The sequence below is a fragment of the Siphateles boraxobius genome, unplaced genomic scaffold (genome assembly GCF_051911475.1).
Source record: "Siphateles boraxobius isolate OS27281-9 unplaced genomic scaffold, OSU_SipBor_1 25, whole genome shotgun sequence".
NCBI lineage: Eukaryota > Metazoa > Chordata > Actinopteri > Cypriniformes > Leuciscidae > Siphateles > Siphateles boraxobius.
In genome coordinates, this window is record NW_027508866.1 from 16,615,065 (window position 1) to 16,640,524 (window position 25,460).

Genomic DNA, 25,460 nt, shown 5'->3' on the forward strand with positions numbered 1-25,460 from the left:
AACTGAACAATCTAAAAAAACTTTAGCTTTATTGATAACAGCACTTTAGCTGCACAAACTTTTTTTTTTTTAGAATGTTCTCCAACATGATTTGAAAATGATCCAAAGCACATATTGTGCTCCAGAGGAAGCAAGAACAACTAAACATCTGTACAAAGCTCTCGTGAGAAAAAGTTTCTCTTTTTATTTGTGACCTAGAAATAAAGTAGAATGCTACATATTTATTTGTAAGTCATATTGTCACTTTGTTAAAACACTTCCAGATTTAAAATCAATTTTAAAGCTCATATTTTAAATGTCTCAGGCACTACTGAACTTCATGTAAAATTTGTTTAAATTAAATTTTTATAGTTATTGTAAAATGTATTATACAATTGGCGTTTATGACTGCATATTAATTTTGATACTACAGACAATATGTTAAAAAAGTCAACAGCATAAAAATAGACTTTCAATCATATCTTAACCAAAAAGCTTGATTTTTAAAAATGTTAATTTCTGTTATGTGTCAAATAAACTGATCTTCATGTTATACAATGTTAATTTTAATTTTATTGTATTTTATACAATACATTTTATATGCAAATTTAAGTAATCGTTTAAAATTCTTAGAGTTCAGTTTAAAACTTTTATAACGTTAGCCTTTCAGAATGACATTTGCAAATCTTCATAGTACTGACAGAAACGGCTGAAGAACTATTATTTTGATTGCACTTTATTTTACAGTAGCCTACGTGTACTACCAGTATACTTACCTAAGAAAGTACTGGGTAATATAAGGTTACTACATGATTTAAGGTTAAGTTAAGGGGTAGGTTCAGGGTTGGTACCTAGGCTAGTTATTACACAGTTATTGTAATTATTACTATAGTAAGTACATAGTATGTATATGGAGAACAGGACTGTAAAATAAAGTGCTGCCATTAATATTTATGGGCAAAAACAAAGACATGTCATCCTTCTTGTAAAAATAAAATAAAAACACACAAAAAATATCATTCAAATGCATTTCATTGTCATTAACATCAAAATCCAAATCTCATATAAAACCATAACATTTATTTAAAAAACAACAACATTATCTTAACAAAAAAAAGAGAGAGAGAGCGAAAAAAAAGCAATAATGGACGCCTCACAAAAATATTGAATTTAGGCCTTAAGAGCTCTACCAATATCGTCTTACATGAGATCTGGTTTTGAGATCATTAATCTGAGGAATAATGTCTTCTCTCATATTAAACTTTTTACATTGAATGTTACACAATTACAAGACATAACATTTTGGATCCGTATTGTATCTTGACAGAAACAAATGGGGTTCTATATAGAACCCTAGGATTCTTGACTCAATTTTAAAGAACAGTTTATGCCAAAAAGGTTCTATATAAGGAGAAATATTGTAAATTATTGCATAATACTTTCATGCTTGACAGGTTATTTAATTTCTTTAAATGAATCAATCCTTCACCTTTCTTCCAAAACGTGTTTTGTCTTGTCTTGTCATATCCGTAAATAGAGAAAAGTTGCTCCTGCTACTCTGGGTGCTTCTCAATCTGAAGGCTGTGTCCTAGTAAGGCTGCATATCTTGGCTGCCACGTCATCAGCCACATGCACTTACTAAACCGTCTCATTCCAGCGTTCAATGCTGAGGAGGACTCTATAGCCAGTGTTTTTCTATGGAATTATGCTACTTATAAACTGTTTGCCGCTGGTAGTTTTTGATGAATCATGATTTTTACCCCCAGAACGCGCTTTTTACCAGAGGGACGCAATTAAGCTAGTTTTTATTAGCAATTAGGCAGGCTTTGTTGTGCAGACCTGGCAACCCTGACTCTAGCCTACAATCCTCAAAAGGACTGAACTAAGAAGGACAAAGCCTCACTAGGATGCAGTTTTCCGTTTGAGAAACACCCTAGTGATGCGTGAATGGTGTGGGAGTGGCATAGGTTCGTTGTTGTTATTAGCGAGAAAGCTTGACATGGAGTCGCTAAATCTTGAACCTCCAGGGAATCACTCATTTTTAAAAAACGCCAAACAGAGTAGAGTCTGCCGGCAAAAAGAGAACATGACAGAGCTGATAATAAAATGAGAATCAACATTGGCTTTTCAGAGATTGCGAGAACTGATGGATTTGAAATGTTGTAAAAGTGACACAGAGATGGTGTTTTTATTACTCAAAAGGCGAGCAAGGTATTTTATTGAACAGAAAAACTCCCATATGTAGCTCTCTAACAGAGTTCATTGTAAAGCATTTTCTATTGTGAAAGGTCATTTTCACCCTAAGCACAACCAAAACAATGATCTTCCGCAAAATGCGTCCATTTTTGTTTTTTAACCACTACAAAGCAAAAAGTTACATATTGTACCTTTAACTGTAAACCAAAGGCAATCTACAGTGTAATATAAGTATGACTCCTCATACAGCATAGCCAAATCTGCTGTCATACTTTGCAGTGCTGTAGCTGGTGTTAGTAGAGGGTGGATGCTCAGTTTGGGTTTGGTCCACCTGGCTGTAGGCCACACCTGATCGGAAGCTGGAGATTCGGCTGGTAGGACGGCTCTCAGGCGCAGGAGCATCCTCTCTTTAAAGACAGAAAGAAAACAGAGCCAGAATGTCTTGTTATCATCATCAAACTTCACATGATTGAAGGAAATGGAGGGATTCATGGAGGAAAATGAAGGGTTCTTATCACCTAATCTCATTGGAGAACTCTTTCTCCTGTCGATTCCTGTTACATTTGAAGACGAGAAGCCATATAATGAGCAGGGCGATCATGATGAGGAGTAAACACCCAACAACGGTGCCTGTGATGACCCCCGCTCTGTTAGGAGCTGTGAAAGATTATGATTATTAAGACTGACCATTATGAATAATCAGTTTGCATCAAATCACAGGAGTGTGTCATGCGCTTTACATACCCTTCACAGCTTGAAGGTTAAGCCGACAGCTCTCTTTCCCAACAGAATTGGAAACGTCGCAGGAATAGACACCGGAGTGGCTTACGGAGTGGTTACTGATTAGTAGTTCTCCTGTGAGGGAGTCTAATGTATAGAGAGAAGAAAAAAAAACATGCATCAAATCTCATTATTTAAAATAAATCTGTGGGGTACGTTCCCTCCTGTATGTTAGTATAAATAGGTCCAAATCCTCCACAGAAATTAATTGACAAAACGTCCCTCTCTAGCCATTTTGGGATGAATCAATTGGAAAATTTATTAAAAAACATTAAGTAAATAATATTTTTTTACTCAGTATACAGACAATGCAATCTCTCACACTATATATATATATATATATATATATATATATATAACATAATAATAATGATAATGACAATTAAACTTTCTAAATAAATTTCTTTAATGCTCTATATGGATTTTATTTTTAAATAAGATAACTGTTAGATTTTTCTCAGATCTGATTTGCTTTTATTACCAATTAATTTACTTAAAACACTTTAACAGTGCTTGAAATGAATATATTATATAAGTCTTATCACTTCACTTTTGCATTTAAAAAAAAACAAACTTCTGCACACTTTTAAAAATAAAGGTTTAAAATGGGTATTTTTCCACAGCTATGTAATAGAAGAACCATTCTTGACTTCCCAAATAACCTTTTAGGGATCAGTTCTTATTAAACGTCGAAGGTAAGATTTTCTTCAGCATTATTGCTCAGAGATTGTCAACCTACCTATTAAAGAATGGCTTCATTGACACAGTTCAAAAAGCAGGCCTTCCAGGGTTCTCAGGTTGCTTAGAACACAACAATGTTATCTGGCAACGAATTCAATCAGCTATAAAAGGAGAGGAAGGAGCTCCATGTGACATTCCTGGATTTGGCTTATGCATATGGTGCAGTGCCACATGAGCTTCTTTGGGCAGCATTTGATGTTTTCAGGGTACCGATGTCGATAACAAATTAAGTGAAAGCCTATTTTGGAGATTTGCAATTTAGTTTCTCAACTCAAGAATTCAGCACTACATGGCAATGCTTAGAGGTTGGAATAATGGCTGGATGCACAATTTCTCCACTGGCTTTTACCATGGCAATGGAAGTAATCATTAGGGCATCAAAATGGGTAGTAGGAGGAGAGCGCTTGGCTTCTGGGATGCGACTACCACCAATCAGAGCATACATGGATGACATGACAACCATGCCTACAACAGTAGCCTGCACTAATCGGTTATTGGGCAAGTTAACCGATAACATTGAATGGGCACGAATGCAATTTAAGCCCTCTAAATCAAGGAGCATCTCGATAATTAAAGGCAAGGTGGTAGATAACATATTCTTCATTAATGGTGAGGCAATACCAACAGTTTCTGAGAAGCCAGTGAAGAGTTTTGGGAGATGGTACGATGGGGATCTAAAGGACACAGTTCGAGTGGGAGAAGTTAGACGACAAGCAGTGGAAGGGTTGAAGAGCATAAAAAGCTGCGCTTTACCAGGGAAACTAAAACTCTGGTGCTTTGAGTTTGGTCTACTGCCAAGGTTGCTGTGGCCACTGACTGTGTACGAGGTTTCTTTGACAACAGTGGATAAGCTGGAAGCCTTAATAAGTTCATATATCATGAAATAGTTGGGAGTTCCACATTGCCTCAGCAGAGTGGGACTTTATAGTAAAGGAATATTGCAGCTGCCCGTCTCTGCTTTAACTGAGGAGTTTAAGTGTGCCACGGTCAGACTGGAAATTACCTTAGTAGAGTCACTCGACAAATGTGTAAGGGAGGCAGCACCTGTGTTAAAAACTGGTAGAAAGTGGTCAGCAAAGAAATTTGTGGAAGAGGCAAAGGCTGCCCTTCAAATTGGGGATATCATGGGGCAGGTACAGCATGGTAGAGGGGGTTTTGGGCTCAGTTTAGCTTCTCCTAAATGGCACAGGGCAGCCCCTGCTCAAAGGAGGAAGCTCGTAGTCAACGAGGTGCGAAAGCAGGAGGAGAGGATGAGATGTATAAAGGCCATTTCCCAGGCCAAGCAGGGAGAGTGGATGAGATGGGAGAGTGTGGAACAACGCAAGATGGGGTGGCAAGACCTTTGGTCAATGTAAGAGAGTAGGATCAGTTTCCTTATCAGGTCAATTATTCTCCCATCACCACAGAACCTAAACCTCTGGGTAGGAGAGGATCCCTCTTGTCCTTTGTGTTCATCACTTGCCACATTAAGGCACATTTTGACAGGATGTAAGGTGGCTCTTAGCCAAGGTCGGTTTACTTGGCGCCATGACCAAGTACTCCGATGTTTGGCTTTAGCATTGGAAGACAAGCGTAACATGACCAATAAGTTGCCACCTGTTCTAGCAAAACATTACACACAGAAGACAATATTCCTCCACCCAGACGAGCAACCACCAAGAAAAGGTGTTAAAACCAATTCTCGCTCAGGACAACTGGAAGCTGCTAGGGACTGGAAAATGCTGGCTGATCTTGATCAACGGATTATTTTTCCACCTGAGATTGCCACCACTAGCCTACGACCAGATATTGTGTTGTGGTCTGGATCAGCACGCATTGTTCAACTGATATAGTTAACAGTGCCATGGGAGGATGCTGTAGATGAGGCATTAGAGAGGAAGAAACTGCGGTATGCTCAGCTGGCCACTGAAGCAGAACAGCGAGGTTGGAGAGTCCGGGTTTATCCAGTGGAAGTGGGCTGTCGAGGATTTGTGGCACACTCCACAACCCGGTTTCTCAGAGACGTCGGATTCAGTGGCCAAGAGTTGAGTCGCACAGTAAAGAACTTATCTGAAGCAGCAGAGAGGAGCAGCAACTGGCTGTGGTTGAGACGGAAAGAGTCTGGCTGGCTGTGTACAGGCCGCCATGCTACGGTTTCGAAAAATTCTTGAACATTTGATGAGTCTGTTGGTTTATTTGTATAGTTTGCATAGTAATTACAGTTATTACGTTCCTGTGTATTTTGCGTGAATGAGGATTGGTGTTTGGACAGATATTGTGTTTTGCGGTAGTATGCCATACGGAACCGTTGCCACTGACCGCTTTAATGTCCGCAGTGGGGCTCGACAGCCTTTGTCAAGCGGGTTAGCGCGTATGGTCGGGTTGTGGAGAGGTTGTGATTAGATCAAAGAAGCAGTCTCAGCAGCAGGAGGGATGTAAAGGTCAGTAAGCTGGGCTGAGTTGAGTGGGGGACGGAGGGGGGTGGCTCTGGGACGCCAGAGTCACTGTCGAGCCCTCTTGAGGTGTCGTGGACTAGTCGACGAAACACTGAGGACGGAAGGTGCCCACTTGAAGACCCTAGAGATGTCCCCTACTCTGCTCAATCCAGGCGGTTGTCATGAGGGGACTGCACTGTGGTTGCAGCCTTTGTGTGTGCAAATACTATTAACACCAGGCAGAAGGAGATTCACATCACCATTTGGAAAGAAGCGTAAATGGATGGAGAAGCATAGGTTACTGTAAAGCTACATCTTAGTTGGTGCTTATCTTGGTGAAAGCCGAGTACAAATCAGCATGAAGTTTTAACATCTACTCTCGTGTAATGGAAATCTTAAAATAACCATTTTTTAAAAGAACATTTCAATCAATTAAAAAATAAAAAACCTTTTTCCACTATAAAGAACCTTTTTGTGCAATGGAAAAGTTCCAAGGAAGTTAAAGGTTCTTTATGGAACCATCAATGCCAGTAAAGAACCTTTATTTTGAAGGGTGTATTGGGCATAAATCAAATAAATTGTTAAATAAGCCATGATATACTAAATTGTATATTTTGCAAAAGTCATAATTTATATATCAAAATAAAAGATGTAATGGTGATGGAACAATTTTAAGGAGTCAAAACTGTTCAGAATCACGGATGGAAAAGCAGCATTTCATTGCAATACATTACCACCAGAGGTAGCACTAACTCTGAATGGCGTCTGGAGGAATGGGACCTCCGCTCTCTCTCCTCCATGAATACAGCAGAGGAGCAGAGCCTTGATCCGATCTGCAGCGGAGATATGCTGTCTCACCCACAGCTTCACCAGCATCGACCCAACACTTCGGCACGGACGGCCTCACTACCACACAGAGAGAGTCAAAACACTGTTATTCTCACATACAAATTCAAGACTGTTTGAATTATTTCATTGTGCAGTTCTGTAGGGAGCCGAAAGCACTGCTGAGAAATGGTGCATGACTATTTTCCTCAAAGACTTCTCTTCAAAGTAATCCTTTCAAAATCAAGCAAAATCCAATTTTCAACAAAATGTCTTAAACCAGAAGAACTTGGGAACTTTTGTTGGAGGTAAAATAAAAAAATAAAATAAAAAAAATACCATTTCTGCTTTTACAAGAAACATTTTCAAACAGGTTGCCTGCACACTTCTCCTCACTTCTAATTGGTCAAACCAACCGATAGTTCCGCCCCCAAACGCACACCATTGGTTGAGCCCTTTGTTGCTGTGTCGGACTGTTGAATTGTGTTTGTAACGATGGAACTTGAACCATACTTGGCTTCGGAAAATGCACCCCTGTTTGGGATTCTTAATCATGTCATATGAAAAATCAAATTCTTTGTAATTGAACAGTTTATTGAGCATTTAGACAAAATATTTAAAAAATCTAAAAAAAAGAAAAAGTTTGCATAGGCCTATTTGTTTTTTTGTTGAGTATTATATTTGATAGACCTACATCAGGTTTTTATGGCTCATGCATTAGATTATGAAATGAGAATATGGTGTTCATACTCAAGGAGGAAAAAAAACATCTGTTTTATTATGAGACCCAGACTGGGCATAAATATGCAATTCGATCCATATGCTGATATTTCTATGGCCAAAACGTCACATGAATTATAGTGTGTAATGTAAATCAATGAAATATTTATAACAGTACAGCAGACTATAGATAAAATGCATATAAATATCAGTTGTCACTCTATACTGTATCTCCCAATAATGTGTTATAAGATTATATTTAAATGCTTAGTTTTATGATCAAATCTCTGTATTTTTTTTATTGTGGGGGGCAAAGGCATAAAATGCAATGCAATAAATTGATGATTGAAAGATGTACAAATAAATTATATTTAGATGCCTGATGTATCATATTTGATACTCACAATTTAATGTGAATTTAATATAGGGATTATGGATAATGGACAAAGTTGCATTAAATTGCTTTATTCATTACCCCTAATCCCATAAATAGACTTTTTTCTCATAATCTTTTATCAAAATAACTTCCCTTCACTCTTGCAATGACATCTCTTCTCTTCTTTGATGACGTGTTTAATGACGCAAGGGCGAGACAACCTGTCAATCATATGAGATCGACCAATAGCAAACTACAACCATCCAATCAATTCCACATGGACAAAATCAAGCCCCACCCTACATTTTTTCTTCCTCGAGAAGCCGTTTCACTCGGATATACGTCACAAAAGAGAAGGAAAGATTATGGCAGCAACTTCTTTTTGATGGCGTCTTTAAAGAATCCTCAAAGAAAAGCTCTGTGTAGTATTCAAAGACTGTAAATACATGACATTACCCAACACAATCAGAGATATTTTCCGACTGTCCACCCCAGGTGCCTTTTTAACTTTGCACTGATACGTTCCAGCATGACTGACCATCAGCGAGATGATAGATAGAGATGCATCTCCCTGGGCAGGGTCAACAGCTGTGAAGTTCACACCTTTCATTAAAGCAGGGTCACCATGGGCATATCTCCTTCCACCTGTATATGATATGATCTAAAAGACAACAAATTTAAATAACACTTCAAGTTGATAATTGTTTTTCAACACATACGTAAATCATCAGTAAGAGTCTGGTCAAAGCAGATTATATTTCACTGATATAAGCAGAGCCTTACGCACCATCTGGTCTTTTTTTGTGGTGTCTGGACTGACAACTGACCACTCAATGTCAAGCTCGCCGATGTCTGCTGGACTTGACGAGTAGGTGCAGTCTAGTGTAACAGGTTCCCCTTGAGCCATTTGCATAGTCTGTGGTCCACTGGAGGTCACTTTCATCGCTACTGATACATCTGCAGAAGATTGATGTGCATCTATTTGCAAAATTCTCTGAAGAGATGTTTAGTCATGACGTCAATGACTATGCCAACCTAGAAGGCTTATCGATAACAGCTTCTCTTTATTTTGAATGTGACTTTAGAACCATTTTTTTAATTATTTATGAGTAAAAAAAGGCTGTTTAACTACATCAAGAAATGTTCATGCTTTGTTAAATATTATTATTATGAGAACCCGAATTTGCCAAATTTACCTTTGGTAAATCATAATTATGAGATAAAACGTCATTATTATGACATAAAAGGTCAAAATGATGAGCTACTAAGCCATAATTAAGTTATCATGACAAAAATATGTTAAAAATATGAGTCATAATTATGACATAAAAATCCTAATCATGAAAAGTCAGAATCTTAAGATATAATCATAATTATGACAGAAAAAAATCATAATTATGAGATAAAAGTCAAAACAATTATATAAAAAGTCAGAATTATGGCAAAAAAACTTTGGGATTATGGCATAAAAAGTCATAATAATTACATAATCTAATTGTTAAATTTTATTTGACTTTTATATCATAATTATAACTTAGAATCTCGTAATCTCATAATTTCATATTTTTATGTTTTATTTGATAGCTGACCAAAGAATGATTTTGTTTTTCTTATGTGACAGAAATGGGCATATATTACATGTCACAGTCACACCTCACGTCACATATGATTATACAACTATTTATCTACAGTAATGACTACAAGGTAACCTTACATCTTTGTGGTAGTTGTAGTCCTTATTTAGCTACTTGTAATCAACTTAGCACACAATGGTTCCAGAGTTCATATTTTAGGTATGACTGTGTAATTATTGTTGTAGAACATGACATTACACATTAATTGAAAACTACTATTCTAATTTCAGAGAGAATCCATGGACTGAACATGCAAAGTCTGTCATTTTAGAGCTACAAATTGATTACAAATGTTTTCAGACTGTAAATAAAGAATTTGGTCAACAAACTACAAAGACACTTTTCTTTGAACTGATATATTAAAGCTTCAAACCAAATTGAAAATGAAATAAGTCATGAGAATAACTAGTCTTTTTAATTATTTTGTTCTTTCTAGGTCATTCGGCTTTTTTTCTTTGTCATTTAAAGTCAAAGGATGATTATTTTCAATTAGACTGTAATTCCAAAAATCCTGGTTTCATACTGAAGTTCCATCCTGGTGCTCCCTCATAAATTATTCATATGGGCTCATATAATGAAACTCTCCAAATGACTAATATCTGGATTTTGTCCAGATGCTTGTGAATAAATCCCATCATACATCCATGACTTGGATGAAGGAAAACTTTCAGGCCTAATTGAAGAACTTTAGCAGGGTTGTGAGGAGAATGCCATATTATCTGGTCTAGTAGCTACAAATTGTGCTGGAAATCAAGTTTGAAAGTACAATAAGTTTTTGCAAAGAAACTTACTTGCTTTGAGAAACACAGCGAGCACAGTCAATATCACAAATGAGGACAATGGGGACAAACTTCTTCGTCTAACACAAGGCCAATTTAGACATCTGTGAGAGATGAAAGTAAAAAGAGAGTGAAAGCTAGAGGAGAGGAGCATGACTGGAAGAGATTTGAGGAAGATAATGAGCATGTCTTGCTGGGTATCATATTTTGAACTTTCAGTTCTAACATACAGTACCTTGTGTTGCAGCAGCAGTTTTGTACATTCATGTTTGGACACCCTGTTTTGTGCCACTTCCTCCCATTCAGCTGAGTGAAGTTTTTAAGACACACGCTTAAGCCTAGAAATGAAAAGAGACTGCAAAAAGGATCGATGTTTTACACCAGTAATTCGTTCGGTCTTAGTTTGCTATTTTGGTAACACTTTACAATAACGTCCAATTAGTACACATTAGTTTATGGATTAACTAACATTAACTAAAAAATAAACAAGACATTTGTTTCTGTCACGAGTGGTTGCAGGAAGGGAGATGAAGATGAAGATTAAGTTCCAACACATAATTAAATGAAAGATAACACGAAGGGTAAACAGACAGGCAGGGCAACACATGCTAAAAGCAACGTAGACATGGGATTGAATGTGAGGGACCAACTTATAAAGCAAAAACATATGAGGATGATTAATAGAACACAGCTGACACAAATTAACTAATAATGAGGACTGAGAAAACTGAACAAAGGAGCACATGAATGAAAACAAACTAAAAGTCCATCATAAAGAAACTAAACTGAACATAATGGCGACAGAACGCCCCCTCCCAGTAGGTGCGACCTCGGGCCGTAGAAGCAGAGGTGAGGGAGGGAGGGAGGGATGGAGGTGGACAAGAAGGATTGGTGACAGGAGACGGTGACAGAGGATTAATGTGAGGACGACGATCCCCTGGCGGCGATGATGGCAATAGACCACAGACACAGAGCTCCACAGTGCCGACGGCCCACGGCGGAGTCGAGGGAGGGAGGAGCCACGGTGGTGTAGTGGTCAACGACAGCTGGGGGACGACCGCAGGAGACGTGGCCGATGGATCCACAGGAGCAGACAGAGAGCCGATGGAATAGAGCGACATCGCTGGCTCTGGAGACCAAGGCGATGCCGCGGCGACGAACGTCTGAGGCAAAGCCAGAGTACCCGAGGGCCGAGGTGGAGCTGGTGTGATGGAGGACACAGGCGACGCCGAGGGGAAGGAGGAACCCGCTGCAGCCGTTGGGGTGGAGGGAAGGAGTGCAGTGGACAGCCTGCAAGTCCGTTGTGGAAGTGGTGTGACGACTGACCAAGGGGGAGCCGGCAGGACGAGGGAACCGGCAGGACGAGGGAACCTGGTGAAGTCAAAGATGGGAGGCGCCAAGACGGACCCGACAGTTTGAGATGGAGAGAAGAGATCCGAGGCCAGGGCTCTGGGTCTGGCTGTGTTCGGGGAAGGATGCTCTCCAGACACTGGATGATTGCTTCTTTCCAGTTCAGACCTGTAGTGGTAGGTCAACTGGATGATGATAGTTTGCCCCAATCCAGAACAGTGACTTGAAGGTCTCGTTGTCGAAAGGGCAGGTGATGGCGAGATGGAAAATCTCCTCTGAGAAAGACAAAAAATGAGCCATGGTCGCAAACTTCGCTGCGTAATCTAGATATGGTTCGTCCTTCTGTTACGGGTGGTTGCAGGAAGGCAGATGAAGATGAAGATTAAGGTCCAACATGTCATTTAAAGAAGAATACACGAAAGGTAAACAGACAGGCAGGACAACACACGCTAAAAGCAACGTAGACCGAAAAAGAGAATGAATGTGAGGGACCAACTTATATAGCAAACAAAAACGAGGATGATTGAAGTCATTTCAACTTAAATAACATTAAACTGGCATAAAAAGATGAATCGAATCTTGTATAACTTATAAAATAAAGTTGAAAATTGCTTAACTTATTTTGATGAGTTAAAGTAATGTAAAAACATATGTTGTCATGAGTTACTGGTGAATTTTTTTTAGAGTGAATATGTTGAAGTTAACATCAACTAAGATTAAGATTTTTTTTTATTGTTCATGTAAACTAATGCAGTTAATTAATGTAACAAATGGAACCTTATTGCAAAGAGTTACTATTTTATTACATTTTAAGCATTAAAATATTTTAGAGTCACTTTACTAGAGAATGTCCACAACATGCCTCAAAATTACTCATCCCAAAATGAGTAATTCCCACTTGTTATAAAGCAATTAAATGGTAGTCTATAATTATAATGCATATAAATAGAAGAAAATAGGACAAACAACCTGGAAAATATTACACTGTAGCAAAAAGTCAAAAATACACACCTGTTGTGACCCGAAGACATTCACAGTGTGAAAAGGTTTCTTATCTTCTTCCCTGCTGAGAGAGAAAAAACATATCTTTGTTGTTTTTCTTTTTGTAATGCTCTCCATTCTTCCTCCTACACTGTTTTGAGAGCCTGTAACCTCATTGTTCACCAAAATCTATCCTGTACCATGTATTATACAACACAAGACGAAACATTTTGGCTGCTTTTACGCTGATCGACTGGAATAACTGGTTCCTCTGCATGAATGTTCATCTGCGCAGAAAATAGGCCATGAAAACATAGATAAAATGGAATTATTTATAGAAATTATTTATAGAAACTTACAGATGGAGGGCCAGTTCATCTCTGTGCTTTAGTCCTCATGCACGTCACCTTCTGAATGGCTCCACTGTGAGACAACAAGTCACTTCTGGTATCAAGTGAAGGGGCTGCCATGGTGATGTGGTCCACGGAGACTGGTCTCAGGTGACAACTGGTTACTCCACTCAGAAAAACAAAGGACACAATAATAAGTTATTATAACGATTCAGTATGCAGGGCATTTTTTATTTTATCGAAAATAAACAGTTTATCTTTTCTTGCTATGTCTTTTCACCAAGCTATGCAGTGGAAGTCCATCTAAAGGTGGTTCTTTCACAATAAACAGTGAGGCTCCACACATCTTCATAGGCCACTGCAACCTTATCTTTAAGAAATACACATGCTTGAATATAATGAGAACCATCAACATAATTGAAACGGAGAACGATTACTTACATTTAAGACATTTAACAGCTGCTCCAGCTTCAAATGTGAGGCTGCGATAGTCAACAGATGGCAGTTATGCAATTCAGAAAGACAGGTGGGAAATGAAATGTTTCCCGAAGAAATACAAATAAACAAGACAATTTTTTTTTTCAGTTAAACCAAATCTAATAATTTGGGCTAGGTTAGCAGACTATCCATTGAGTTAAAAAAGCATGCAATATATATATTAAAAATTATGTCAAATATGAGCACATGGTTTCACAATAGCACATGAGAATGAGATCACAACATTTGCTTCATGGCCTGATCACAACTTTTTCTTTCATTTCCATGAAACGATAAATCCTACTTTATACACTATAGATCTACATTTTTGAACACATGTTCTGCATGTCTCATGTCTAAATCAACTGATGCTTAAATTATTATTCAACATGATAAAGCTACATGTTTTTTAAATATTACACATTTATACAATGTTTTCACATGTCAGAATTTTTTTTTTTTTTTTTTTTTTTTTTTGCTGTAGCTACCCAATAAAGGTACATTTTTTGTGCACATTTTTATCTGAGAGTGTTCTTTACAGTTTCCGTTGGTCAAAACAATGGTTTGATATTCTGTACATGTTGATATTGTTTTGTTTGGTTTGTTTTCTGTTTACACATTTCAGTTGTTTGCAAATCCCATATTTTGTTTTCTAATGTAAAATTCATTTTTTAAATGTGACTGAAGTAGGCTACAAATACTTTTTGGGAGGTTTTATAAACACAGAAATCCAAATAGAGAGAATAATCAGTTAAACAAGTGGGAGGTCTGAATATCTCACTCCCACTGCAGTCAGTGGTCCGCTTTATCAGGGCGAAGTGCCAAGTGCGAACACGGTCTGCAACAAGTGTGCATCATAAAGTCGAACTTTAACCATTCTTGTCTTTGCAGTTTCTCTGCAGGGTAATCGAGGTGTTATATTTGCCCATGCAACACAATCCCTCGAGCTATTTCATAAATCCGCTTCTGTTGCAGGAATGAGTGAAGATCAGTTTGACGTAGTTGTCGTCGGCGCGGGCCTGTCAGGACTCAGCGCGGCTCGAAGGCTGCAAAAGAGAAACTCGCAACTCAGCGTGTTGGTTCTGGAGGCCAGAGGTGTGTCGCTCGCAGGAAAACATACTTTATCTTAGATATTCTCTTTAATTAACTATATTTGCATATGACTGCAGTCCACATGCACAGCTATGCCACATATGAGCATTTCTTGTTTTCTATTGGCTGCAGACCGTGTCGGGGGAAGAACTGTAAGCGAAAAGCTGCCAGCCGCGAATGGCGTTGACCAGTGGGACATGGGGGGGGCAGTGGGTGTCCAGGTAAGCTTATGATTAAGTGGTGATGATGATTCCATTTTTCAAGAAGGTTTTTAAATGACACTTTGAGTAGAGTACACAACTCGTATTTGCCGAGAGAGTTAGGATAAGTGAGGCTCACACTCATTTCCTCCACATAAGAAAAAAAAACCTAATCATGACAAAAAAAAAAAAATCGAAATTATGACATGCTAAATTATACTTATTATGAGATGAAAAGGAGAAATTATGACAAAAAGGCAAAACTATGACATAGTCCTCAAAGTTTTAAGATGAATTCGAAATTATGACATACTAAGTCATAATTACGAGATTAAAAGTCTATGGGCCCTATCTTGCACCCGGCGCAAATGACTTTGTACACTGACTCATGTATCATTCCTATTTTGCACCCGCGCAAAGCGGGCTTTTCCCTCCACAGACGCACGTCGGTAAACTAGGGAATGAACTTGCGCTCCCTGGGCGGGTAGGCGCAAAAAGGACGAAAGAAGGACAAAAGAAGTTTCGGCGCAAACATTCCCTAGTGCTATTTTGCAGTTCCAGAAAACAATTCCGCCACTGACCAGAAAAACCTAGTCTAAAGTCAGTGGCGCGTAGTTGTTCATAATGCTATTTTAAGCGCATGCTTGGTCATAATGTAGCGGGTGCACAACGCGCATACACTTTGATTCTCTCATCAACACAGATGCAGCAGTTTTTATTTTTGCAAATCATACATTATAAAAAGGAAAAATATGAACACATGAGGGAGATCATTGTGGTGTCCATGAAGATGTAAAAAAAATGTAGGCCTAAATCTAGGGTTACACTTTATTTCGATAGTCACTTTAGACATTCTACTAACTATAAGTAACTTTTCAACTACATGTCAACTAACTGTCATTAGAGTATTAGTAGAGTGTAGTAGAATGTCAGTAGACTGTTAGGTTATGGTTAGGTGTTAGGGTTCGGGTTAGGAGAACAAGTTGACTTGTAGTTGCTAAGTTACTTATAGTCAGTTGAATGTCTGTTGGGGACCAACAAAATAAAGTGTTAGCAGATATTAAGCAGACAGTCTACTAATACTCTAATGACAGTTAGTTGACATGTAGCTGCTAAGTTACTTATAGTTAGTAGAATGTCTAAAGTGAACTATCGAAATAATGTGTTACCAAATCTAGCTTACACATTTACCCAAATTGTTCAGGCTAATTGTAGTAATGACGGATCAGACCTGTTTGCCCAATAGTGGCAAGACACATTACACATTACAAGACATATTAGTTTGTCCGTCAAGAACCAGGAAATAAAAAATCTCCTGCCGCGCGCCTGGTAAATCCGCCATAATAATAACAATACGCCATGCAACAAGCGCACCTGGGGCCTATACCATGAAGCCGGTTTAGGTGGCTAGCCAGCTATGTTTCAGTTTAGTTTGCGTCAACCCTGGGTTTTAGGGACCATGAAAGTGGTTTGGCTTTTAGCAGTTTTCATCGCCATAGTAACTTACGCTACACGGCTAACCTGGTCCGGGGCATGTTAGGTAAGAGGTTGCAAACTGAACTTGGACCAATCAGCTGTGAGCAAAGTGACACATGTCTGATGCGATAAAGTCACTCCACCTGTTTCTACTCCAAATTAAAGGTCACTACATAGCAAATGATTTTTAAAGACAAAATCATCTGGTTTTTAGTGATGCTTATTTAGAATAATAAATTTGTATGATTTAGATATTATTTATGTAATTATTATACCCTTTATCAATCACACATGTACAATTTTAGTTCATCAATTATTATTACGCAGTTTAAATGAATAAATATATAAAGGTAATATAAATACGCTTTAGCATCAATAGATGAAGCTATAAAATGACTACATGTGAGCTTAAATGTTCAATTCTCTCTATACCTTTATCAGCTGTATAAAATAACTTCACAACTTTTACTTGCACTGATATACAGTAGCGAGACTTTTTTTTTTAGTTGTCCTCTTTCATAGACAGCTGTTTTCTTCTTTCTGTGTAAATTTGTTTAAATTCTTACTATTTTAATACTTTTATTTAATAAGTGAATTTCGCTGATTCTCACGCGAGAAATTAATCTCAGTTTCACTCTTTCTCAACGTGTGATTGGCTGTTCGCTACTGATGTCACACCTAAACTCCTAAACTCAGGATCAAAGCCTGAGTTGACAGAGAAAGTTGATGATCAGCATCATGGTACCAACAAAGCCTGGTTGGATTGCTTTGGTTTTGTCAACTCCAAACTAATCCTGTAACCCTGAGTTTGTTCAACTACCATCATGGTACAGGCCTCTGCTCTTAAAGGGTATGTTGGATGACGCTCTGATTGGTTTATTTCACGTTACGCCCAAACCACACCACGTCTTTCGCAAGAGTCATTTATCCCGCCGGTAAAATTGCAACAGCGCCCAAGACCCGCCCACAAAGTTACTTGCGCTTCGCGCTTGATACTTGCGTTTCAGATCGTTAACATAGGGCCCTATGAGTCTATTATGAAAAAGTCTAAACTTGTATGGCACAATTCTGACTTTTTAAGTCATAATTATGATTTTCTTCTCATGAATATGTTTTAAAGTGATAGTTCTATCATCCTTTACTCATCCTTAAGTTGTTTCAAACCTATATGAATTTCTTTCTTCTGCTGAACACAAAATATATTTTGAAGAATGTCGGTAACCAAAAAGTTGATGGGTCCCAATGACTTTGATAGTATGGAGAAAGAAAAAAAAATATTTAAGTCAATGGGGCCCAATGCCCATCAAGGTTACCCATATTCTTCCAAAATGTCTTCTTTTGTGTTCAGCAGACGAGAACATTTCTCAACTTGAGGGTGAGTAAAAAAACTGATTACAATTTTTCATGCAAAAAAAACAGAACTTTTATTAGACTTTAAAAAAGTTTAAATTATGGCACAAACGCCATAATCTTTTAATCTCACAATTATGATTTAGCATGTCATAATTTCAAATTTATCTTACAATTTTGACTTTTTGTGTCATAATTTTGACCTTTTATTTCAAGTATGACTTTGTATGTCATAATTATGACTTTGCATGTCGTATGTGGCGGAAATGGGCTTCTATACTTAGTTGCACCAAATAACAAGACAGCACAAAATAAATCACTAAAAATCTGCTCATGCATGGTCTCCTCGCTTTGGTTTTGGTTTCTTCCGGGGCTTTGATTTCCCCCACAATCCAAAGATATCCAGGTTTGAGGAATTGGAGACACTAAATTGCGAAATTTTTCTGGCTAAAATCAATCTATTTATATTGTGTATTATTTATTTATATATTGTAATAATAAAATATATACATTTAAAACATGTGATGCCTTGCCCAACCTGACATTCAATAAAAATACCATTGTCCTGAGACTACCTTTATTTTAAGTTTACTCTTGCTGGAATCTATGTTTAGTGTGGTTGTATTGTGTTGTTTTCTTGTTACCCAGCATATACAGCATTATCATATTGTGAAGAACAGAATTTATTTTTAATTGAACAGGGTTAAAACAACACACATTTGTGTAATTGGACATTTGATTCAAAACCTCATAGTTACTGACTAAAATATAGCCCTTGTGACTACTAGCCCCGGTCTCCCTATAGTTTGTTTTGGAGGTGTGATTATTGGAACGTCACAAATGCTTGTTTAAGCCTACAAGCAGTAAAAGTGTGTTTTCAAGCTAGGCATTTATTGCAGCAATCCACTACCCAAACTATTAGAAAAATACCCAGAGCTACTCTCAGAATCCACAGAGATCAATAAACAGCTGTTGCCTGGGGCTGTGAAAGACGAGGGCAAGCAGGGACTTTCATCAAGTTACACAAAAGCTGATTTGAAGCATGTTTCCGGCTTTAGATGTCTGAATGTGTGCAGAAATAAGGTTACTTGCAATTTACTTGATTTTCATTTCTTGTAGCTCGCAGACCCATGTCATGGAGCTTATTCGAGAGCTTGGCGTGGAGGTCTTTCCACAATACACAGAGGGCAAGAAGGTGCATCACATGGGCGGTCCGCATGTCAAAATCTCAACTTATTCTTCTAGCATCCCATCATACTCCCCGCTAGTCCTGCTGGATTTCACCCAGGTTCTGTGGCGGGTAGGAGAAACAGCACAATCTCATCTGACAAAGTGCATCTACAATAGAATATTTCTTTTTTTTTTTATTGAGTAGTAGAATGTGACTAATAGCCATCATTTCATATCTTAATGGATGAATGGATTTTGGTTCCTTACGGAATGTAAGATGCATGTTTTCCTTATACGTTCAGCCATGAACATACACAATAGTCTTTTAGATTTCTCACACATGTATGGATATATGAAAACTTTTTAGCTGCTATTCCTAAGAGTACTGAGTTGATTTTTTTCTTTCTCCAATCTAATGACATCATGCTAGTTTTAAGCCTAACCATTAAGATATAAATGTGTTGTTGTTAGGGCTGCATGATAAATGGGGGAAAAAGTGATTAGAACTATTTTATATTTAACAATCTGTAAATGTATATGTAAAAAGTAGTACCATTTTGAGTAGTGTTGAGCGGATTCTGACTAACTTAAACACATCTGATTGGTCATTGCTTTCACGCACTCAACAGATATGTCTGTGATTGGCGACAAAGCTCATCACGGCAAAAACACGATGTAGAAACCTTTGGTGCTCTTCACAGAGCGCAAACACAAAAAATCACGTCAGTGTTTTAAAAAGCCAGCAATCAGCGGGTACCAGTACTGCAGAACAGCAACCATCTTCACATTAAATGATCAAATAAATCTTTGGTGGGATATTTGGTGGAATATTTTTTCAATGCAGAAAAACCCTGGAAAGAATGAATAGTTGTAGAATATTTGGAGTGATTTTGTTTGGGAGTGTATAGGCATTTTTTTTTTAAAAAGGCAGACAAATTACTTTTTACTCTTCTTTAATTTTTTTTAGGTCTGAACAATTTGCGAAAACTTGAATAATATGGGCGTTCATCCTTGGGTTTACTTTTAAAAGAATAAACTCAAACAAGTGAACAATTAAAAAAAAATCTTTGTGCTCAAGATTTCATAGGATACATTCACACATTAAAATAATATAAAATAAAAATAATAATTATAATTATTTTTTGTAGTGATTATTATTAAATATATTAAACAAAACAAGAATTATACTGTAATACCACTATTGTACTGTAAAGTACTTAAAACACTGTCAAATTACAATACTAATATCTATGGCTTAAGTTCTCATTCTCAAATAGTAGCATCAACTTTTATTTTAAAGTGTTTCTGGCAAAGCAGTTCTGACACTCTAAAACACTGTATCATGGTTTTCAAGTGTATGTGTATATCTCCTAGATCGACTCTCTCACTAAGACCATATCAGTTGAAGACCCGATGAGTTCTCCTAATGCCGAGCTCTATGACAGCATGACACTTTACTCCTTCATGGAAAAACATATCTGGACCACACGTGAGCATTGTGGATTACTTGCATGTTCAATTGACCCTTCGCTAAGCCATGCCTGAAAACCGCCACTGGCCAATCATGTCTTAGCAACCGTAACTATGCGCGGGAGGTCTGGCAAGCTTTCGTGCGAGGGAAACATGCTGAAGCATTGTGCGTATGGATTGTGCAATTCTGATACCCGGTATCCTAAAAGTTTGGACGGGGGAGTGGAATTTTTTTCCTTCCCGAAATTCTAAAAGCCAAGGTGAGAAAGGATGTGCGTGGCTCAAGCACTGTGGGAGACCCCATTCACAATTCGACAGGATTAACAAAAACACCTATTGCTTGGAAGTTGGAAATAATAACGGGTCTTTGTTCATAATGCACGTTTTAACGTAAAATAAGAGGTTTAAAGACAAGACGGAGGCTCACTTACATACTTTAAAATATATTTCAGCATTTTGTTAATCAACGGCCTACTAAGTTACCCCTGACTGAGTAACTTTAACCCAATCCGATCGCGGCTCTCCCGGTATTATTGTTATTCCACAAGATTTATGGATAAACTGTTTGATTTTATTAGATTAGTTTCACATTTCACTTACCCTGCTGTGCACGAAAATAGCTGTTCATCAATTTGTGTGTTTCCCATTTGAATGGTCAGCGTATGAGGCGGCGGCTGCTGCGACTATAGGCTTTAGCTTAAATTTTTATTAAATTATTCTCTAATCGGTTGCATATTATGTCGTGGATATATCCCTCGAATGCATACTGCAGTCCCTTTTGTCTTGCTCCCTCAGATATTCCACATGTTCGCCAAAACTTACTAATTATCTCATTGGGAATGTCTGACACCGGTGCATACACACTGTAATAGACGTGCTAGATGCAAAAGTTTGACAGGCGTTGCAACAGTAACTAAGGAGGGCGGGGCTTAGCGAAGGGTCAATTCATTGCATTGTACTAAACAGCCCATTGATATTTGTCGATACTTATCTATCTGTCCCTGTGCATCCTGCAGAGATAAAAGAGGAGATAGCCTTGTGTAGCCGTATCGTTTTCGGCCTGGAAGCCTCTCAGGTGTCTTTCCTCTACTTTCTGATGTACTCCGCTGCAGCAGGGGGCACTCTACGCCTCTTGGAGACCACACCTGGATCGGGTCAGGAGTTCAGAGTCAAGGTGAGGGAGAGAGATAAGGTGGCTGAACGACACAGAGACGTGACAGAGATCATTCTCCTGCAACTCTTATTTAATAACGGAAGCGCAGTTTCCAATCTTAAAGAGGCCAGTCATTGCTTGAAAGCACAGCTTTTTGTAATTACTTTTTTAAAACAAATTTGTATATGTTTTTAAATACATTCTATTATAATTAACTCTTAGCTAATGCTGTAAGTGTAAACTATTGTTACGTGTATGTCTTGTTTTTGCCCCTGTGTTCAGTACATTAGTTCTGCCCTTTGACCTTGTTTTCCCCAGTCTGTTTAATTAGTAATTTCATCCACCTGTCGTCCATTAATTATATCATTAGTTCCTTTTGTCTGTCTCATGTATACCTTGTGTTCTCAGCCATTCTCTGTTCTTCCTCGTTTGAGATAGTGTTTGGTTCTGTTTATTCAATGTTATTCTCCAACTTTACTATTAAAAAGTTGAACTCCAGTTAAATCTCCTTCATTATGTGCTTCGTCAACTCAACCATTCCGTAACAGCTATATGGGGAGCCCTTAATTACACAATACTATAATATTAAAGGTTACAATTACAAAAAACAGCCAAAATTACTAAATTCAGTTGCTATTTATTTTTAGATATAACAATCAACACTCAAATAAAAAGCATGTGCTGCAAATTGCACATCAGGCAGGTTTTGCATTAACTTAAATTTTAAAGTAATGTAAAATTTCTACTCCAATTAATTTTTGAAATATTATCATTTACACAGTGGCTGTCATAACTTCTTTTCATGACAGATTTAAACATACGTTAAAGGTGCTCTAAGCGATGTCGGGTGACATCACTTCTTGTTGACGTTTAAAGTATTGTCAAACAAAACGAAGGCTAGCTAGACCCTCCCTCCTCCTCATCTGCGCACTAACCCCTCAAACCCTTCTTATCGGTTATTGGCAGGAACAGTTTGTTATGTTTCGTGGTACGGGTAAGCACAGTTTGTTTTTGTTGCTGTTTGTGGAGCCTGGGGTGTCTGCAGAGGCCGTGTTTTTTACAGTGTGTTCAGGGGACAGGCAGCTAGCGGATAGTGAGGAGATGTTTGTTGTATGTGACAAAAAATGTTTTGGCCTAAAAAACGTGTAACATCGCTTTGAGCACCTTTAAATAATCAAGACATTACTAACAGGTTAAGTAAATATAATGAATAGGCTAATGTGCATATACAGTACGAAATGCTTCTCTCTAGAGTTCAATTCATGTAGCGAAGTAACCTGCTGTCGACACTTAATGCCTGAGGTAAATGTAATGCTATGTGAAATTATTTGCAAGCCGTTTTATTGATATCTTTCCGCAGTTGAAACCATAGACAGTAAAATAAATGGATACAGCGACCCCATTGATTTCAACGGAGAAGACTGAAGCCCGATTATTGCACTTCCTGTCTGATGGCTGAGCGACTGCGCAGGCCCAAACTGAGCTTGACGACAGTCTATCAGTTGATAATCTTCTAGTAGCTGTGGCAAGACAAATCTGAATAACCTAATTCCTCAAAAATGTTGTTGAAATATTTTGTCCCTTGCTTTTATGGAATCTCTATCTATGGGCTTCTCCCATGACTTTATGTCTCTATGTCCCCCCGATTGGCTCATAGACAGTAAAAGATTGCCTGCGAGCTTCTCCTCCTGTCTATAGGGTAATGTCTCTATTGTACGACAGAAAGTCGCGTGGTTATGACGCAATTGTTTGCCTATTTTTACAAAAACGGCTTCTTCGGGGCTATAACGTAAGATACAAAGTAATGGAGCCTTTTATACATTGTCGTGTTTCTTTAGAAATAAATAATGGACAAATGAAGTCTTTGGACGCCTCAGATGTAAAGTTATTCGCTGTCAAAGTGACGCCAAAATGAATGGGTGTCAATGGAATGCTAATAGCAGGTGAAGTTCTGCTAAAATGGCGGCTCCCGCGAGGCTTCAGTTTCCGGCTGATGGATTACCCCCTTGGATGATACACTCGATCGTTTCTTCTTTTTCTGTGCTTTTTACTGGTAGCAAACAGCGTTGCATTGCCGCGTGTGCCCCTTCTGGATTGGAGTGTGGATCGCCTGTGACTGAATGTATTCTTTGTGCGACTGCATGCACCGAACCGCGAGATCTGTACCGTGCGGTTTGGAATTAATACATGTACGTTACACCCCTAATATATGTATATATGTATATTAATAAATAAAGAAATATCAAGTTTAAACAAACCCAAGTGGCTGAATACTGTGAGCTAGGTGTGAACTCAGCGATAGCATCAGATATCAGAAGTTGATTTAGGTGAAAGGGTGATAAACGTCTCATTTTGAAAAGCTTTTATCTCTTAGTCCACTTTTACCTACTTTCTGCCAGCACTGACTGCCTTGTTTATCTCTCTCCTAGATTAGGTCTGTCTTTAACCTCCTAACCATTGAGCAGTGCATGTGATTACCATGCGTACTGCATTCCCCATTGGGTTTTTTCAGCACACAGTCAATGCCATCTCATAGTCTCACAAAACAACACAGATGTATCATCATGGCATGATACTCTTTTGCACACCAGACATTTTGAACATAATTTGTGGCAGAGGAGATGCCCAGTGGAGCAACACAGACGTCTGAAACAAGGCGTTGTGTATTTTTTTGTGTGCATTGAGAGCAGAAACTGTGGATGACCCTAGTGTGATACCCATCTCTGTCCACAGGGAGGCACTCAGCAGCTGTCGGAGAAGCTAGTGGAGCAGATCGGAGCAGAGCGGGTTCGGCTGGGTGCCGGCGTAACCACCATATGTCAGGTAACAACTCCATCAGCGCAGGCTTGACACGGAGATAATGAGCATTTCTCCACCAGCCGTGCGAGTGATAAGTTCCTTTCCTTTAAACGAGATACTATTCAGATACCAAGGCATGGGTCCCGCTGTGGGCTTTTCTCTCTCTCTCCTTTTGTTTTGTTTTGCACTGCCTCTTTCTTTCCATTTCTGTATAATGCACTGTTGTACGCTGAAGTGCTTGTCATGACTAAAATATTTAGATAACCTAAATCAAATCCACTCCATTAGATCGTTCTCATTTGAGAATTGGTGACACAAAATCTTTTGAAAGCCTCACGTCAGGGAATTAGCCTTTAATGTCGTCTCTCTCATAGAGATGTACAATCCATTAGCCATCTTAATGGTGTTACATCGACATGGCTGAGTAGAAAGTTTTACTCGCCCCTCACTGTTTATTAAAATGAACTCGTTGACATCCATCAATATCAATTAAGTGAAGTGGTGGTCACCGTACATTCTCACATCATGTGAGAATAAGTCTGCACTATTCGATAGAGGCAAAAGCCTCTGCAGCACATTTTGAGTATCTGAATATAGTTGGTTACACTCAAAATGATCTTCAATAATCAGTGTCAAATATAATATTCAAAGGTGTTGCACTTGTAGCAAAAACATTTTTTTTTTTGCGATACTATGTATGCAGGGCCTGAAATTAACACCTGACCATGTGGCAAATGCGGGTGAATTTTGCAATTGGCGGGTAAAACTGTCAATCTACCTGCCACGTTGGCGGGTAGCCAATGAGAATTGAGTGATTCATTAGTTGTTGTTTTTTTTTGCGTCTGTCCGATAACATCAACAATTTTCATTCAAGCAGCTGATTTCTGAATGCATGTAAAACTAAATGTATATTGCAGCACAGGGTGAAGTCAGTATTTACATTAACGGCGATTTGAGACAAATAAATGTACATTTAATGTAAAACTATGTAAACGGCGCTCTGTGGTGCGGCAGGATTTTGAACAAGGTCCTGAGCTGTTGCTGGGCGCCGCGGACAGACGCTGAATGGCGCCGCTGGTGTGTGTAAACTGATAGAAAGTATATGTGTTCGAATTTTAAAGACGTGGTTCTGTGCGACGCGGCGCCGC

General features: G+C 38.4%; 2 protein-coding genes across 7 annotated transcripts in view; one reads left to right on the forward strand and one right to left on the reverse strand.

Moving 5' to 3' along the window:
* Positions 1 to 532: 532 nt before the first annotated feature.
* vsig8a (V-set and immunoglobulin domain containing 8a) lies at positions 533 to 14,018 on the reverse strand. Of its 6 annotated transcripts, none has more exons than XM_077242963.1 (11): positions 13,567 to 14,018; positions 13,131 to 13,495; positions 12,806 to 12,852; positions 10,680 to 10,782; positions 10,457 to 10,600; positions 8,819 to 8,988; positions 8,488 to 8,692; positions 6,864 to 7,016; positions 2,920 to 3,042; positions 2,694 to 2,832; positions 533 to 2,582 (listed from the first exon to the last, which is right to left on the reverse strand). In XM_077242963.1, exons 4-11 carry the CDS (start codon positions 10,705 to 10,707, stop codon positions 2,417 to 2,419), a joined length of 1,128 nt encoding a protein of 375 aa, XP_077099078.1. In that variant the 5' UTR covers positions 10,708 to 10,782; positions 12,806 to 12,852; positions 13,131 to 13,495; positions 13,567 to 14,018; the 3' UTR covers positions 533 to 2,416. The 6 variants fall into 6 exon arrangements, with proteins under 6 accessions (XP_077099078.1, XP_077099076.1, XP_077099077.1 ...); XM_077242961.1 differs by having other exon boundaries at positions 10,457 to 10,548; positions 10,680 to 10,799; positions 12,806 to 12,860; positions 13,135 to 13,495; positions 13,567 to 14,015; XM_077242962.1 differs by having other exon boundaries at positions 10,457 to 10,548; positions 10,680 to 10,799; positions 13,567 to 14,015.
* Positions 14,019 to 14,458: 440 nt separating this feature from the next.
* Positions 14,459 to 25,460, forward strand: part of LOC143750090 (putative flavin-containing monoamine oxidase A) — a 50,957-nt gene continuing 39,955 nt past the window's right edge. The window contains 7 exon segments of the mRNA XM_077242944.1: positions 14,459 to 14,697; positions 14,827 to 14,894; positions 14,896 to 14,915; positions 18,840 to 19,020; positions 20,265 to 20,379; positions 21,377 to 21,534; positions 24,247 to 24,336. Of these exon segments, the coding sequence (XP_077099059.1) occupies positions 14,580 to 14,697; positions 14,827 to 14,894; positions 14,896 to 14,915; positions 18,840 to 19,020; positions 20,265 to 20,379; positions 21,377 to 21,534; positions 24,247 to 24,336 (750 nt within the window). The 5' untranslated portion in view covers positions 14,459 to 14,579.

Excerpts from the sequence above, each read along its gene's own strand:
- vsig8a (XM_077242961.1), bottom strand. The coding sequence starts at position 12,825 with ATGTCTTCGGGTCACAACAG. Across the intron at positions 8,693-8,818 it reads CCACAAAAAAAGACCAGATG|ATCATATCATATACAGGTGG; the intron begins GTGCGTAAGGCT and ends GTTGTCTTTTAG. Across the intron at positions 7,017-8,487 it reads AATATCTCTGATTGTGTTGG|TGAGGCCGTCCGTGCCGAAG; the intron begins GTAATGTCATGT and ends TCTGTGTGGTAG.